The sequence below is a fragment of the Gopherus flavomarginatus genome, chromosome 2, assembly GCF_025201925.1.
Source record: "Gopherus flavomarginatus isolate rGopFla2 chromosome 2, rGopFla2.mat.asm, whole genome shotgun sequence".
Lineage (NCBI taxonomy): Eukaryota > Metazoa > Chordata > Testudines > Testudinidae > Gopherus > Gopherus flavomarginatus.
The window spans coordinates 152,481,458-152,500,053 of record NC_066618.1 but is presented as its reverse complement, the minus strand read 5'-3'; the positions used below and the strand labels follow the sequence as shown (position 1 = coordinate 152,500,053).

The 18,596-nt window shown below is 45.0% G+C and overlaps 1 protein-coding gene across 3 annotated transcripts in view; it reads right to left on the bottom strand.

The window, feature by feature from the left end:
* STARD7 (StAR related lipid transfer domain containing 7) overlaps window positions 1-12,627 on the bottom strand; it is a 40,311-nt gene extending 27,684 nt beyond the window's left edge. For all 3 annotated transcript variants that reach the window (XR_007772275.1, XM_050937517.1, XM_050937518.1), the window contains exons 1-3: window positions 12,162-12,627; window positions 596-798; window positions 191-240 (exon numbers count right to left, since the gene is read on the bottom strand). Coding sequence is in view for 2 of the 3 variants with exons in the window: in XM_050937517.1 (XP_050793474.1) it covers window positions 191-240; window positions 596-798; window positions 12,162-12,556 (648 nt within the window). In the remaining variant the exon portion in view is untranslated. The remainder of the gene's footprint in view (window positions 1-190; window positions 241-595; window positions 799-12,161) is intronic.
* Window positions 12,628-18,596: the final 5,969 nt, after the last annotated feature.

Genomic DNA, 18,596 nt, shown 5'->3' with positions numbered 1-18,596 from the left:
TGTTAATACAGAGCAAATCATCCCTCTGCGGGCATCACAACAAAGCAAGCCCTGGGACCTGCATGCAGTGGCTGCCACTTCTCTGCCCCTCCTGTGGATGTTCTGTTAAGTGCTGTGGGTAGACAGCTGTATTTTACTTCCACCACATCATGCATCCTGGAATTAGAGATAAAGGCCCAGAAACACTTACCTGCACATTGAAGAACTGCCTGGGAGTCACATCTGTGTATGTCCCAAAGACTGCAGTAAAGGGAAACAAAAGAGCCTTGAGACCACAGGTATAAGCCAGTTTGTATCTCAGTTCAATGGGATCACGTGGGAAAGGTCTTTTCCAGAAGCTGCTGTCAGGGCTGGAATCACACTACAGAGGGGAGGAGAGGCCGTGACTGGAGATGGACAATATGGGGGAGGATAGAGATTCCAGTGAAAAGCTGGGAGAGGGAGCAGCGTGATGTCAGGAGAGGAAGAAGGAAGTAGGTTTTAGGACAGGCCACACTGAATTTTTGCTCAGCATTTAAGAGCCAGGCACACCACACAGGCATCATACCATGCCTGACAACACACATGGTTAGGCAAGGGGGAATGGAGGAATTACCTCTGTACTGATACAGGTGGGTCCCTTCTATTGGACGCCTCCACAGCTTGAAGTGTTTCTTGTCCATCACCATCTCCCAGGGATGCTCCTCGCGAGTGGCTGTTATATCCACATGGGTTTTGGGACCCAGCTTCTGGTGCTCTCCCCCGCTGCCATGGAACAGCCTGGAGACTTCCTCCATGTGCTTCATCTCCTCTGCAGACCTGGGGTGGGAACAGAGGAAAGACTGTCCTAGTCAGTGCCAAGGCCCTGCTACAGAAGAGGCCAGGACCACCTAGTATTTTGCTACATACACAGCCTATGAGGCCAGAAAAGCATTTTCTGGCTTCATTTATCCCAGCAGCAGCCATGTTACAATAGGATTCCCCAAAGGTGCCAGCAATGGGCCCCACACTCCCTGGCCAAAGAAACAAAACTCAGAAGCCAGGCCGGGAATGGGACAGCAGCAATACTGTATACTCTTTCCCTCTCTCTGGTAAGGGCTCTTCATGCTGCCCGCTAGGTTTGGCAGGATTCCAAGTGAAAGCATTGATGGGGATTGCAGAGACCTTTTCTTGGGGAGAAGAGAAGGGAAAAGGGGGCACAGTGGGGCAGCCATTAATGCCAGTGCTGCTCCTTAGGAAGCCAAACTGCCTGTGGTGGGGGAGGCAACTGCAAAGGAGCCTGGTCCTTGTACAGATGGACTGAAGCTTTCCATGAGATCAGAAATACTTTCCCCTCGAGAAAGAGACTCAGCAAGAAGTATTTCCTATTATTCTCTATGCCAGGGGGCAGGGGGAAATGATTTGGCCTGAGGGCCGCATCGGGTTTTGGAAATTGTATGGAGGGCCAGTCAGGGGCAGCTGTGCCTCCTCAAACAGCCAGGTATGGCCCAGCCCTCACCCCCTATCCACCTCTCCCCACCAGGTCTCCTGCCCCATCCACACACCCCTAGGCATTGCCAGCTGCCTTTCAAACAGCAAAGGCACATTCAACTATCACTCTCCACCTGCTGAGCCTGTAGCTGAAATACCCCTTGCTGCTGTTGAGATGGATGGTTTGATGAGCCACAGGAGTAAGAGGTAGTCTGGGTCTCCCAGGATTACTAATGGCATTTCAACATCCCCAGCAGTAATCTTCTTGTCTCGAAAGAAAGTCCCTGCTTGCAGCTTTCTGAACAGGTCTGTTTTCTTAAGCCATCTGTCATGCACCTTCCCCGACCAGCCCATGTTGATATTGGTAAAATGTCCCTAGTGATCCACTAAGCTTGCAATACCATAGAAAAGCAGCCCTTTCTGTTGGTGTACTCTGTGGCAAGGTGGTCTGGTGCCAAAAATAGGGCTATGCATTCCATCTATTGCCTCCCTTCCCCGAGTTTGGGAACCCCATTGCTGTAATACAGTCCACTATATCCTGCACACTGCCCAGAATCACAGTCCTTCATAGCAGGATGTGATTAATGGTCTTGCATACTTGCATCACAGTAACCCTCATGGTCTATTTCCCAACAGCAAATTGATTCTTGACCGATTGCTAGCAATCGGTCATTGCAAGCTTCCACACAGCAATGTCACTTGCTTCTCCATTGTCAGTGCAGCTTTCATTTTGGAGTCACTACGCTGGAGAGCTGGGGCAAGCTTCTCACACACTTCCAGGAATGTGGCCTTGTGCATCCAGAAGTCCTGCAGCCACTCTTTGTCATCCCATACCTGCACAATGATGCAATCCCAGTCAGTCAGTGCTTGTTTCTCAGGCCCACAACTGACACTCCATCATCCGTGGTTGCTCCGTGAATGCTAACAATAACCTTGAATTGTATCTTACGTCCCACAGAAATCTGACCTCCCAGGCATCATCTTGTTCCCCGTGACGTCTCTGGCAGCTCTGCAAATACTGCAGGATCAGGCATATTGTGCTTGGAACACTCATCACAGCAGTGCAAAGCTGTATCAGATTCATGCTCCTCACAGATATGGCGGACATGTGGGGCTTTTGAAAAGAGGTGCAGAACATTATAGGATGCAGATAAAATTATGGAGGGAGAAAATTGCCTCAAGGGACATTGGGAACATGGTTTCAATCAACCCTACATGATTTGTCTGCCTCCATGAGGCATTGCAAAGCCTTCCCAAAACACCCTGCGCTAGATGGTGGCAAGTTGCACAGTGGGATAGCTACCCAAAATGCACTGCTCTTTGTATCGATACAAGCACTACTAGCGAGGAGGTGCACCGCCGACACAAAAAGCATAATGTAGACATGCAAGAGTGATTTTAATTACTACAGTGGCTGTATGCCAACGTACTTAGGTTGACTTAATTTTGCACTGTAGACTTACCCTAAGTCTCCTCATGTATTCATTATGCAGAAAGCCCTTAGAAAGCTGCCCAGGCTGGCCCCTGCAAGATATCTTATTGGAGCCAGCAGTAGGGGCATGATGCTTCCCTGATGGCAGCATCTTTGGTAGCCAAATACTACAGACGTGTTAGTGTAACTCTAGCAGATAAGAGACAGTGTTTAATTTTGGTACATTCATACTACTGCAGTGGTACAGTAACATTTCCAAAGATCCATTGACTTTACTGTGCAGCAACCTTGCCATTTCCTTCAAGTACACTAAGAGTAATTCTGGCTGCGGCTGCCATGCCAGTAGTTCACGGGCTCTATGACTAATCCAGTCACTTTCTACAAGTGAACCATTCTCACTCCCTAACTATGATCACCATAGCTCTAAACCGGAGGTGACATGAGCCCTATCAATGCCAACACTTGCACTACTGCTACTAGTGCTACCGCATCAGGGTGAAATGTTTGCAAAAAGCCCTAAAAAAACAAGGCCTAGGGTTCCTTGCACCTTCTTCTAAAGCAGCAGTCACCAACCCATTGGTCACAAGCAACTGGTCGATCCTGGGGACTCCCTCAGTCGATTGTAGCGGGGCTGCTGCTAAGGCAATTACCCTGCCCGCTGTGGTGCAGCCCCACACCACTCCTCACTCCAACATCAACTGGCAGCCAGCTCTGGGCTTTAACATCACATAGTGACATCAAATCTGTCCTGCATATTCTACACTCCCCCAATGATCTGACTATCCCACCTGGTTCAGGATCTTGGTCCTTATCTTCAAAGGCCATAATAGTTTAGGAATGGGACAGTCACAATGAGATCATGACCATGGTCATCCTCTCCCTCCCATGGCACAGTAGTCCTGCACATTACAAGGAGAGAGGTAGTCTCCTGCACAATCGCAAAAACCAGTGCAGGACTATGGAACTCACTGCCACTTGATTTAAAAACTATTGCGAGCCTCACTTCCCACTGCTTGCTTTGACTAATAAAAGCATTGTGCAACCCTCCATTTTCCCCTTGGGGAGAGGAGAGGAATGGAAAAGGCACCATGTGCAACAGAGGCCAGACTCATGAATGTATGTACCTCTGGAAGATGCTCAGAGTCCCCCAGTGATTGGTGCGATACAAGTACCTAAGCAGAGCAGACACTATGTAACAGTTTTGACAAAGGAGTCAACCCAGGATTAAAGCATTAAAGATAGGAAACATAATTTAAGCCAATCAACATGAGTTTATATAAAAGAGATCACATCAAACTAACTTGATATCTTTTTTGATGAGACTGGCTGAAAAAAGTTAGTGTTGATGTACCTTCTGTAAGGCATTTGACTTGGTTCTACATGACACTGATTAAAAAACTTGAATGATATAAAATTAAATTGACACAAATTAAATGGATTAAAAACTGCCTAACTGATAAGTCTCAAAATGAATCTAAACGGGGAACTGTCTTCAAAAGGATATATTTCCAGTAGAGTCTTGCAGGTATCAGTTCCTGTATGGTTTAACTAAATGTTTATCAATGATTTGGAAGAAAACAAAACTATCAGTGATAAAATTGGCAGCTAACTTAGGGGAGAGGTAAGTAATGAAGATGACAGGTCACTGTTTCAGCGTTGCTTGGTAAACTGGATGCAAGCAAACCACATGCATTTTAATATGGCTAAATGTCAATCTATACATCTAGGAACAAAAACCATAGGCCACACTTACAGGATGGGGGACTACCCTGGGAAGCAATGACTTGCAAAATATTTGGGGGTCACGGTGGATAATCGGCTGAATGTGAGCTTCCAATCTTATGCGGTGGCCAGAAGAGCTAATGCAATCAACAAAGAGGGGACTCTTGAGTAGAAGTAGACAGGTTATTCCACCTCCGCATTTGGCACTGGTATGACTGCTGTTGGAATACTGTGTCCAGTTCTGGTTCAAGGATGTTGACAAACAGGAGAGAAGAGCCACAAGAATGACTAAAGGATTAGAAAGCGTGCCTTACAAGTGATATACTGAGCTCTTAAAGTCTGTTCAGCTTAACAAAGAGAAGGTTAAGCAGTGATGTGATTAGTCTAAGTATCTAGATGAGGAATGAATACTTGATCATGGGCTCTCCAGTCTAACAGAGAAAGGTAGAACAATACTCCAATGGCTGGAACTTGAAGCTAGACAAACTCAGACTAGAAATAAGGTGTACATTTTAAATAGTGAAGGTAATTAACCAGTGGAACAATTCACCAAGAGTCACAGTAGATGTTCAATCTGACAGCTTTTAAATCGAGACAGGATGTTTTTCTGAGAGATCTGCTCTAGGAATTAACTCAGGGAAGCTCTCTGGCCTGTGTTATACAGGAGGTCAGACTAGATCAGGGGTAGGCAACCTGCGGCACAAGAGCTGATTTTCAGTGGCACTCAGACTGGCCACCGGTCTGGGGGGCTCTGCATTTTAATTTAATTTTAAATGAAGCTTCTTAAACATTTTAAGAGCCTTATTTACTTTACATACAACAATAGTTTAGTTATATTATAGAAAGACATTCTAAAAATGTTAACACGTATTACCGGCACGCGAAACCTTAAATTAGAGTGAATAAATGAAGATTCGGCACTCCACTTCTGAAATGTTGCCGATCCCTGGACTAGATGATCCTTTCTGGCTTGGAATTGATTAATCTTATTCAATTGAAGGGAGAGTTGTAGGTAGGCAGGATGCAGTTACCCAGAACAAAGTTTAGCCAGGACAGCAGGGAGACTAAGTTGCCTTAAAAATTCCCTTTTCATTTGTTTTTTTTATTTTGGAGGGAGGGGAAAAGCCTGGCTGCAGTTTGTATTTCTATAATCATATAAAAGTCACTTCTGACCTTGGCACCAGACTTCAGCAGGCACCTGGAACAGATAAAGCGTTCACAAAAGCAGCTTGGCAGAATTAGTTTAAAAGGGTCTCAAACCAGGCCCCTCCCTCCCTGTGTTTGCCTTGTAGCAACCTGCAAAGGTCAATAAAAGTGCACAAATTACCAATGTGAGGCAGCAGCCTACATTCCCCTATACTGAACCTGTGCTAAAGTAATTTTTGGCTGGCAAATAAATGCTCTGGCTGCATTGCTAAGGTGCCCAGCAAACTGGACGCAGAATGAGACAGTCCCTGTTGCAGCATTTACAACCTAAAAATAAACCCACGAGTACAGCAGACGTGTAAATCTTAAGAGCTTTCAAACAAGATTCCAGGAGTTCTGCATTTCATGGTTGGGAATTTCTGGTTCCCTGTGGAGGGAGGGAGGGAGGGTGGCGGAAGGAGACAAACTCTCTGGACAATTTTTGCAGACACTTTTCATCTATCACTAAACAGATAGTACCATTAGTGAAGCATTCATCTCCAGCATATTGTATTTCTTACAGTACGTCCCACATGACCTGATGGGCAGCTAACTTGGGGCTAGTCAGGTTTCAACACTTGATGCTTCAAGTATCTGAAGGCTCAGCAGCGAAACCTCCCAAATATAAGGAGTCCATGGACTTACGATGCCCAACTTACATCGGACGCTTTTCAATTTTACTGCCCATTGTGCCCTTACGACACTTGGTGCTCGATTTGCATAGTTTGCTTGAAATCACCTCCTGGTTTAGTTATACTGGTATTGAGATGGAAGGGGTCACTTCTGATTGGCTTCAACGCAGCAGGGTAGCTTACTGATGCTTGTTTTTGATTGGCTGAGCCCAAAGCGCAGAGCCAGTCAGAAAGCTTGCACAGTGGTTGGCTGAGGCTCAGCATGTGCACCGTTCTCCCTGGCTTTCTGAGCCTGTGTTGCTGACATTCTGAGCAGCGTATATGAGTTTAAGTTTATTTGAATGCTGTTTACAAACTACAGTGTACAGTAAATAATACATTGATGTTCCAATATTAGTTACCTATAATTAATTTAGTACAAAGATCTGGGCTATTGCAGTGAGAATAGTGTATCAAGCCTTGGTTCAGCCCCTTCACACCATTGATTCCTATTGGAAAAGCGGTTTCGACTTATAACGCAATTCTGAGGAACAAATTGTGTTGTAAGTTCGAGGACTCCCCGTATGTAACAGATGTCACTTTCACTCTGAATATATGTCAGATCATCTGTACGCCATGTTCAACTCTCTCCATTACAGCATTACATCCTCAGCTGTGGCTAAGGTCTGTCACTATTCCCAAACAGTCCATTTAGAAAAAGCATGCAAGATGACGAGATGCTACTGTAGAGGGACGATACTGGAGGGTGGGAGGGAAAAACATGATTTCTAAAGAATATTCAGGACAGATCTACTTTAAGTTTTTTTTTTTTTTTTTTAAACACCTCAACTCAGGCTCTTTTCCAGCCAGTCATTTATTCTCTGTAAAAGGCCTCACGTTCAGTACTAAGTTAGTATTAAAGGCCTGAGTTCTAGAACCAAGGACACTCAGGATGAAGCCTGCCACTCCAGCCCACCGGTTCTCAAATGACTGTCCACAGAGCACTTGCTAGAGGCCCATGGGGGGGGGGGGGAGGGTCTGCAGGCAGAAATGGTGGGGAGGAGTCCTCACTTGCTCTGGCCCAGGGCTCCACAAATCTCTAATCCGCCTATGCCTATAGAATTTGTAGTAGTTTTGGATTGCTTGTTCATTATTTAAAAATAATAAGTTTATATATAGCTTAGTGCTGTACTGTACATAGAAAAAGCCTTATGTTCTTTACATTTCTTTCTAACATGATAATCACTGCATGTTGAGACCCTTACATTGCCCCTTTTCAGAAGTTGCCACAGGATAATGCTGTCTTAAAACGTAACTACAAATTCTTGTCCGAGATCTTTATTTAGATTTGATAATATAACATCAGACACCCATTTGAAGGTTTTAGATCAGTTACTAATGAATAGATCTTTATTTTTATTTAAGCTGCTCTATAACTTAGAACATCAGGGTTGGAAGGGACCTCAGGAAGTCATCTAGTCCAACCCCCTGCTCAAAGTAGGACCAATCCACAGACAGATCAGATTTTTCCCCAGATCCCTAAATGGTCCCCTCAAGGATTGAACTCACAACCCTGGGTTTAGCAGGCCAATGCTCAAGCCACCGAGAACTTCATGAGAAATGTGACAGTAAAACAGGATTAGGCAGAGGAGCACATTCACATAAGAGTATTCAACTGACAGAGGCCTGAGAGTTAAAACTGTAGCATTTGGAATGGTACATGTAGGACCAGCTAGGAAAAGTGCAATCTCAGCACAGAACTAGAAGAGGGCTGCTGGGAGCCAAATAAAAAGTGGTTTTTTTTTTTATTTAAATCGGTTTTTATAATTTCAAATTTAATTTGATATTGGTTTATATTAAAGGTCTGAATTTATTATAATCATTTAAATAAAAATATTCGACTGGCATGTTTGCTGCTGAAGTTTTAAAGAAAGTCAAACTACTGAGCTGGTGCAAGTCACTGGCTATGCACTTGGAACCAGAGTTTGAAATGCTAACCCAGCTTTTGACAGCAGTAGATTCTTCTTCACATGCTGAGAGAATGTTTGCTTCATTTCAGTTTATTCAAGTACACCTCTACACCGATATAACATGAATTCAGATATAACATGGTAATGCAGTGCTCCAGGGAGGGGGGCTGTGCACTCCAGTGGATCAAAGCAAGTTTGATACAACACAGTTTCACCTACAACGTGGTAAGATTTTTTGGCTCCTGAGGACAGCGTTATATTGGGGTAGAGGTGTAGTTCAGTTCAACTGATAGGTTGAAATCAGTTTCTCAACTTTGAATAGAGTTGAAAAAGCAAGAAAGCTTGTTTTCCTCTTCCAGTGTATGAATAAAAATGTGACGAGGATGAGATGTACAAGTTCTGAAATCTTGAAGGACATGTTATCCAGAAACAATTCCTTCATTTAATTTACTACAGATAATAGTCCTTAGTTTAATAAACTGGTTACTGAAGACTATATTATGTTGCAAAACAACACGTTTTAATGATTACCAACCAATGAGAATCACTCTCTCTTTAGGAAAATAATTAAGATTTACAAATGCAAAAGAAGTTTAAAACTGATTATTTCAATCCAGGTTTTCTTCTTGCTGAACCATGATTTTAATCACATTTGATTTAAGTCAATGCACCCTGATTCCCAGGTTCTCTCCTGATTTTGTCAGCCTTCCTATTTGACCTCAATCTGTTAAATGGGAATGACACATTCACACCATTGTCAAGTGCTTTGAGGTCTCAGATGAAAAAATCCCAGCTGTGTGTGTGCTGGTGGTTGAACAGCATTTCAGAAGTAGATACCATACAGTTAAATAAACTAGTTTTTTTAAATCTGCTTTTTAAAGCTCCTACAATTCCCAGTTAAAATTAAGTGAAACAAACACTGAGCAAGGAAGTCTGTATGCAGCTGATTTTATTGAAGAATCACTCCCCTCACAAGAAAGGGCAGAGCCATTAGTAATTTTTACAGTACTAGAAACTGGCTTTAAAGGTAGCCCGCAAAAGGAACCCCGAAAAAGGGTTTTTACTCCACCTACTACTCCATTATTTGGCACTTCTTTATGATGTGAAAAAAAACTTCCATTTCTTTCTATGCTTAAAAATTCAGGTCTTGTCATAGGTTTTTATTAGTTGTTGTCGATGAGGTAGACATCACAGACCTCAGGCAACTGAGCCATGACAGAGAAATTCAGGTTTGTTTGTTTTTTAAAAATGCAAATAGCTTTGAACAACATATTCAACTCAATCTATAGAGTTAAAAAGGAGATATGACTCCAAATTAATTTCTTTTTCCAAACACTCCCCCCATTTTAGTTCTAGGAAGCCTCTTGGATCAATGGCAATCCATGATAAACCATTTCATTTGGGGAAATAAGAAACTCAAGGTTTAAGCAATCTACTTTACAAAGGGGGGCATGGTAAAAGGGAGGCTTGGCTTAACCAAACATTAAGCATTGTTATACCAAGTTAGTCACATTAAAAACTTGATGTACTGAATAACAGTATCAAACTTGTGGAATCAAACTTCTCATGATCCCCCAGATTATAAAAAAAAACCTATAGGCCAACAGCAGCAGATAAAATTTTAAATAAAATAACTTTAAATGTTTTGATGAGAAGATTATTATTGAAAACATGTTTCACATCAACAAAAAAAACATTAAACAGAAGGATAAACTGTAGTTAGTGAATTAAACTGATTTTAGGTCAGCCTGGGAAATTTTTCAAATATGCCTAAGTGAAAGTCACTGGAGCCAAGTCTCCTAAACTACTTAGGCTGACCTACTGTGCCACATTTATACAGCGTGACCTCAAAAGTTAGAATCAGGGGGAAAACACATCTGTCTTTATATAGAAAAGTAGTCTTTAACTCAGTTTTTGATAGAGGCTCATGGACTCAACATATTTATTTTTTTATTTAAAATGTTAAGAAATTATAGTAAATTTAGGCCTTATCTGAATGCAATACAAAATGTTATTTTCAACAGGTTATTTTTTTTAAATAAACAATTTAAACAAAATAAAAACCTATTTAACCACTCTGGTGGGAAATTTCAGTACTAGAAAAACTAAATCAAGTCAGTTCTATAGATAAGGGAAAAAAACATAACTACTTAGAAATGTGGTGGAACTTTCTGAAGTTTTCTGGAGCAGTTTATTCCCTGCTACCAACCCTGATTAAAAAACAAACCATGTTTTTTAAACTAACTACTAAGGAAGTGAAAAACCCCTTCAACAATCATCAACATTAAACTAAATATTAAGATATTAAAATAAGGCAAATAGATATGAAATAAAAGTAGAAAAGCTCACTATCAGAGTTTTAAATGAGCCAACAGGTTATCCATCTAAATGAAAGAAAAAAAAAAAAAAAAAGGATAATTCAACTGACAAGACAGAAGAAAAGCATCAACCATAATGTGTTATTAATACCACAAAGCTGAAGAAAATGACTGGTAGCTGGTCTCACCAATACAGCTTTAGGGACTTCCAGAAACTAACTTATATATTTTAAATATAACTGCATTTTTTTTCCCCACACACACACAAAGTTTCATGAGCTTTCTGATACAAAAGAAAGCATCTTAATAACTAGTGTACAGTCCCATGAGTAGCCTTGATGGTAAGCATGATCCAACACCCATGTAAGTCAATAGAAAAATTCCTAGTACTTCACTGGGCATTGGATCAGGTCCCATCTGCCTACCTGTTTACAACATGGGTCCTAAGAGAACTCAGGATACACACTTGAGCCCCTCAAAAAAAAAACAGAAAAAACAGACAGTCTTGGTATTTTAAATATATACAAAACCATGAAGGGTTTTGTTTAACCTTTAATAGACAAAGTAGCAAAGATGGGTGCAAATGCAAGACTTATTTCACTTCTAAGAGCTTGATTTCATAGATTGCTTAATATAAAGTGTTTAACCTCTAAGAAAAAATGCAAACAAGTTTAAACATCTGGATAAGATGGCACCAAGACAGGAATGGCCTGCAATCTCTGTATCTCCCTCAAACCTTTCATTCTACAGGCAGTTTCAAGCTAAAAGTATATGACATATCACCCCCCAATCATGTTTCTGAGGCCCAATCAATCACAAAACCATTAATCAGATATTTAAAATATGAACTGCTCCTACTCTTGTTACTAAAGAATGGATATATTTTGGATCAGAGGCTAGAGATGGAAAGGCCCTAGGCCAGTCATCTCACCCATTCATTCCAGAATTATGGTCTTGATTTTCCAGTGGATGAAGGTAGTGGCTCTCAATCTTTCCAGGCAACTGTCCCCTTTCAGGAGTCTGATTTGTCTTGTGTACTCCCAAGTCAACCTCACTTAAAACCTACTTGCTTACAAAAATCAGACAAAAAATACAAAAAGTGTCACAGCACACTATTACTAAAAATGTAGTCTCATTTTTATCATAATTATAAAATAAAGCAACTGAGTATAAATATTGTAATTACATTTCAGTGTACAGCATACAGAGCAGTATAAACAAGTCACTGTCTGACATTTCAGTTTGCAGAGACTTCGCTAGCACTTTTAGTGTCAAAGGCAAATCTCTAGATCAATTGATGTAGCCCCTGAAAGGCCTCTGCATGGGGGGATGGGGGAACTGCCTTAACGCAGGACTCCTATTGATACTTATTTTAAGGAACCTGAGATCACAGGTTCCTCTTTCTGATCACGGTAACCCCACCCCCGGGACCAGGGGCTGCTAGTGCCCTGGGGGGGACCCCAGAAAGACCCACCTTTGCAACTCCTCCTCTTGGATCCGCTCCTCTTCCCACAGGAAGACCCCTGTGAGGGCGGCCATCAGCTTGCAGGCGCTGGCGTGCCGGGCCTGGAACCTGCGCCACAGGCCGCTGAAGAGGCTCCAGCGCGCCCGCTCCGAGTAGATGTTCCCGTAGAGCTGCCCGATCTGCTGAGCCCGCCGCACCCGCTGGCCGGTCACGTAGCTGCACTGACTGGCCAGCAGGGACAGGAGGCTCTTCGGGCCGGGGCATTTCCCGGGCTCCCTCTGGAACCAGCCCAGCAGCCACTGGAAGCGGCTCCACAGGGCGGGCGCGGGCCCCGGGCGGCCCTCCCAGCGGGCGCAGTAGGAATAGATGCTGGCGGGCGGCCTCCGCTGCAGCGGGTGGAACATCCCGCCCGAGCCGCGCGGCCTCCTAGCGCGAGAGAGCAGAGCCCGTTACCGCGCGGCCTCCACGTCCCGCTGCCGCCGCCCGGGCAGGAATCCGCCGCCGCCTCAGGCCCAGCCCAGCCGCCTACCGAGAGGTTAACCGCTACCGCGCGCCTCCGACCTCTCCCACGTGGACCTGCCCGCCCGCCCCATTGGCCTCCCACTGGCCGGCCCCGGTCGCCCATTGGTGCGCGGCGCCGTCTGTCTATGGCGCACGCGCAGACCTCGCCCAACAGACTAGAGGGCACCGCCCCGCGTTGTGAGCCAGTGCGGACGCGTTGGAGACGCAGGGGTCCTGCGCGGCAGCTCGTGGGCTGGCCAGGGAGCTGCCTGCGGCGGGGAGCGAGCCGGGGGGGAGGGGTCTCCACGGGCCCCGCCCTGCAGCACCACCGCTTGTGCGCGCGGCCCCGGCACCGTCTGTCCGCGCGCGCTGGGGTCTGAGCCGGGCACTCTGGTCAGTGCCCGTGTGGGTTCCAGGCAGGCAGCACATGGCCAGGCCAGCAGGCCGCCATCCCCCTGAAGAGCGTCTCCAAACACCACTGCCCCAGGTGGGCAGCAGCCAGTCCCCTGCCTGAGCAGCTGGGGGGTCTCCCTCCGCTCTCACTGGCTCGCTTCCTCAAGCCCAGATGTCTCCATGTGCAGCCTGTCACTGAACTCCTCATGATCCTGGGTGCTTTGCAGCTGAGCCATCTCCTCCTACGAGGCTCTAGTCTGTCCCTTGAGAGACTCCACCAGCAGACACCTGTCCGGCTAGTTGGATCCTCCTCCTGGCTTCAGGGCCGGCTTTAGGGTGATTCCCTGAAATCAGGCCCCACACCCCTAAGAGGGCCCCGCAAAGTCCCAAAGGAGCTGCCGCCGAAGTCCTGGGACTTCGGCGGCAGCTCCTTTGAATCAGGCCCTGTGGTGCCTAAAGCTGGCCCTGCCTGGCTTTCTTCAGCAGGGCCATCCAGACTGTATTCCTAGCAAGTCAAGACCAGGATGCGTGAGGAGGCCTCCAAGGTCAGGATCCCTGTTTGGGCCTGACACCCACAGAGGCAGGTAGAAGAGCTAGTGGTAGGGTTACCAGATAGCAACTGTGAAAAAACAAGACGGGATGTGGGGGAGTATAGGTGCCTACATAAGAAAAGTATCAGAGGGGTAGCTGTGTTAGTCTGGATCTGTAAAAGCAGCAAAGAATCCTGTGGCACCTTATAGACTAACAGACGTTTTGGAGCATGAGCTTTTGTGGGTGAATACCCAGTTCCTCAGATGCATGTAGTGATTCCACTACATGCATCTGAGGAACTGGGTATTCACCCACGAAAGCTCATGCTCCAAAACGTCTGTTAGTCTATAAGGTGCCACAGGATTCTTTGCTGCTTTTACATAAGAAAAAGTCCCCAAAAACAGGATATCTGGTCACCCTAGCTAGTGGCAGAGATGGCAATACACCCTTTTCCTCACATTGTAGATTTTTCCTGCTGTGGTACCTGTAAAAGTGCTAGAAGAATCATGCTTCTGCCTTTCTCTGCAGGCAGACTCAACAGACCAATTCCCTTTGCATGTTAGTTGTCTTAGGGTTTGGCTACACTTGCAACTGTACAGCGCTGGGAGTTAAACCCATCTTTGTACAGCTGAGTAGGGAAAGCGCTGCAGTCTGGCCACACTGACAGCTACCAGCGCACTGTCGTGGCCACATTTGCAGCATCTGCAGCGGCATTGAGAGCAGTGCATTATGGGCAGCTATCCCAGGGTTCAAGTGGCTGCAACGTGCTTTTCAAAAGAGGGGGGTGGGGTGGAGTGTGACAGGGAGCAAGGGGGAGAGAGAAAGTGGATTTTTGGAGCAGACACTGCGTCAGCAGCTGCCTTGCAAGTTCCGACCCCCTAAAGCAAATAGCCCTCTTTGTTTTTTTCCTCACAGACTAGATAAGCAGCTGCTCTGAAACGACCCCGCGGCCCTCCAGGCTGCTTCTCTCCTCAAGCCCCTTTCTTCCCCCTCTTTTCAAGCAAACACCAGCTGTGGGCGTTCCAAGGGAGCTCTATCACAGCAAACAGGAGCTGTGTTTTTTTGATAAGCAGCTCCAGGAGGCCCGAGTTCACAACAAAACAAACAGAGGCATCACAACAAAACAAAGAGAGTTATCTTTACTTAAAAGCGTTATGGGATGCTTCCGGAGGTCAGTTACAGAGATTATTCCCTGTTTACACTGGCACCCCAGCGCTGCAACAGCAGCACTATTCTCTTTTTTCCTCTCGCCGAGGTGGAGTACATGCAGCGCTGTAGCCAGGGAGATACAGCGCTGTATGTGCCTTGCCAGTGTGGACGGGGAGTGAGTTACAGCACTGTAAAGCCACCACCAGCGTTGTAACTCTCAAGTGTAGCCAAGGCCTGAGTCACTGCAGTCATGTGCCTATAGTTTTCGTGCAGACTATTAGACAGCTGTCTTATGCAACCCCAGAAGTGGCTGCATAGCAATGGCAAGTGGAGCGATTCACAATGTGTATGTCAGCACGGAAAGGCAATATGAAAATTAAGCCATTATGAAGTGGGACAACTGTCAAGTATAATTTCCAATTCTGGACCTTAGCGTCCAAAATATGGGTACTAACATGAATTCCCCTAAGCTTAATTACCAGCTTAGATTTGATAGGCTGCCACCAATCAGGAATTTTTAGGGCCTGATACCCTCTGGTCCCCCCAAAACCTTCCCAGGGGACCCCAAGACCCAGATTCCTTGAGTCTCACAACAAAGGGAAATAAGCCATTCCCTCCCCCCTCCTTTCTTCCTCCCAGCTCCTTCCCACCCTGGGAACACTAGGAGATCGCCTGATTCAACTTTTTCAATCACCACACCGAGAGGAGTGTCACCTTCCCCCTCACCCAGAGGCAATACAAGCTGCGTGAATATAACACAAAGAGAAAATTTATCCTTCCCTTCTCCCTCCCTGTTAAGTACAGACTCAATTCCCTCGAGCCTCAACGAGGGGAAAAGAAAATTAAACAGGTCTTAAAGCAAAGCTTTTAATAAAAAAAGAAAGAAAAAATAAAAGGTTCATCTCTGCACTTTAGATTGTAAACAGTTACAGGGTCTTTCAACTTATAAACAATAGAAAGAAACTTTCTCCAGCAGAAACACAATATAAGCTACTTCCAGCAAGTACACATATGTAAAGGAAAAAAAAACAAATTAAAAGACTATGACCGCCTTTTCTTACTCATAATTCTGAATAGATAAGAGACCGTAGCAGGGAGATTGGCAGAAACCTGGTTGCACCTCTGGTCCCGTCCAGGACCCAGAGAGAACAAAGCCAAACCCAAACCCCACAAAGGCTTCCCTCCCATGAGATTTGAAAGTATCTTGTCTTCTGATTGGTCCTCTGGTCAGGTGTTTGGGGTCCCTGTTTGTTAACCCTTTACAGGTAAGAAAGACATTAACCCTTAACTATCTGTTTATGACAACAACTAATTGGGAGTCCAAAATCCCACCCTTCAAACCATCTCAGAATTTTATTACCTCTGAGTAAAAGTAAATGGAAGGTGAACTCCTTCTCCCAGGACAGGACAGTCCTCTGGGAAGGTTAAAGTACACGTGTGAGAGCACTGAACCAGATGACTGATTTTCCTTCTTTTTGCCACTCAGAGGGCCATGTGGGGCTGGCCATTAACCATTAACCAACCTAAGACTGAAATCCTCTTGTGAAAAGGTAAAGCACTTCCTTTAAAACTGAGGAAACCTTCAAATGGAATAGAAGAGGAAATCCACTGCTGAAAACTAGCTCTCCTTCTGAACCTATGGTGTCTGGAGCAGTGGCAGCCTTCACTGTGGAAATCCTACGCCTGAACAGACATGGAGAGTAAATTCCCTTCCCCTCAATCCGATGGTCTAGTCATCTCCAAATCCAGATTCACTGGTGCAGGTAGTAAGAGGAAATGATTAATACTGTTCATTCTGATCCAGTTACACACATTGGATATCACTGGTACTAGCTGAAGCAGAGATGTGGTCGCCCCACCTCAAAAAAGGTTCAGAAAAGGGCAAAAAAAATGATTAGGGGTATGGAATGGCTTCCGTATGAGAAACAATTAATAAGATTGGGACTTTTCAGCTTGGAAAAGAGACCACTAAGCGAGAATATTATAGAGGTCTATAAAATTATGACTGGTGTGGAGAAAGTAAATAAGGACCTGTTATTTATTCAGAACACAAGGACTAGGGGTTACCAATGAAATTAATAGGCAGCAGGTTTAAAACAAAAGGAAGTATTTTTTTCACACAATGCACAGTCAATCTGTGGAACTCCTTGCCAGAAGCAGGCCAAGACTATAACAGGGTTAAAAAAAGAATTAGATAAATTCATGGAGGATAGGTCTCTCAATGGCTATTAGCCAGGATGGTCAGGAATGATGTCCCTAGCCTCTGTTTGCCAGAAGCTGGGAATGGGCAACAGTGGATGGATCACGATGATTCCCTGCTCTGTTCATTCTCTCTGGGGCACCTAGCATTGGCCACGGTCAGAAGACAGGATACTGAGCTAAATGGACCTTTGGTCTGATCCAATATGGCTGCTCTTATGTAGTTTACTGCCCTTCAGCTAAGGCCAAGCATTTAGGAAGTAGCAGTTTAGTGGAGAGGACCCTGAAAGATGCCATCTGCTGCCAGTATGTGGAAAACATAAAATGGAAGCCGGACCAGGGCAAGGCATTAGAGACGACATGCAAGCGGGACGCCAGCAACCACTTCCTCCCCGAGGGCAGCTTCACCCGATTTGCCAACTGGAGGCTCATCCACAGGACCTGGCTCAACTGCATCCCGCTGAACGGAGCTGTCCATCACGGGAATCAGGACAAGTGATGTAGGAAGTGCAGCTATGCTAATGACATTACCCAACGTCCTGTGTAGCTGCAAGCCCCATTCCAGAGCCTGGCAGCTCTGACACACCATCCAAGATCGCCTGGTCAGAGCCATCCTGCCACCTGTAGGGAAGATTGCTGTGAACTCTACCATCCCCGGAACCAACAGCCAACTGCGACCAGACACAGTCATCTCCAATGAGGACCAGAAGATCATCATCAGGGTGGACATCACAGTGCCCTTTGAGAACAGAACTCCAGCCTTCCACAATGCCCAAGCTCAAGAGGTGGAGGAAATACGCCTCTCTGCCCAAAACCTTGAGAGCTAGGGATTATCAGGTTCAGACATGCACTGATCATCGGAGCCTTGGGTGCATTGTACCCCAGTAATGAGCGAGTGTTGAGAGAATGCGGAATTGGTCAATGCTACACTCGGCTGATGCAGCAACTCATGGTGTCGCATGCCATCAGATGGTCGAGAGACATCTAGATAGAACATAGCACCAGACATTGGCAATACCAGTGGGGATGAGCTGGAGTGCCAATGAGAAGCACAGTGGGGCAAGTAACTCAAATACTTTCCTCATGGATTATATTTTCAAAATGGACAACCTATCCTAATTCTCAATTACTGAGGGAAAATCTTCACTCATGGATATATTTTGCTTTCCACAACCAAATCTTTGTACAACTTTTCATGATGCTAATATCTAAACTATTCTTAAATTTATTCACCTAAATTTGGGTTATTGCTGATTATCCACAAATACAAAATTTGTTTTTAAAAGTCATATGATACACATAGTGCATAATCTAAGCACTATACCCCGATGCATTCTTTTCTCAACCTGTGTATTATATAATTTTAACATTAGCTTTAATAAAATTTAAAATCTAACAGTTCCCACAGCTATGACTGTTTTCTACTCAGCCCTAGGGACAGATTCAATCCATTATGTACAACAGGTCCCAGCAAACATAAGGCCCTGCACGCCTTAAGCACCTGATAGTCCCCTCACAGTAAAGGTGCACCGAGAGCAGGATCAAACTCAAACAGCACTAATAATCAATGTACAGATAGCCAGGATGAACGAACAGCTTCCTTCTCTTCTAGAGCAGCGGTTCTCAAACTGTGGGTCGGGACCTCAAAGTGAGTCACAACCCCATTTTAAT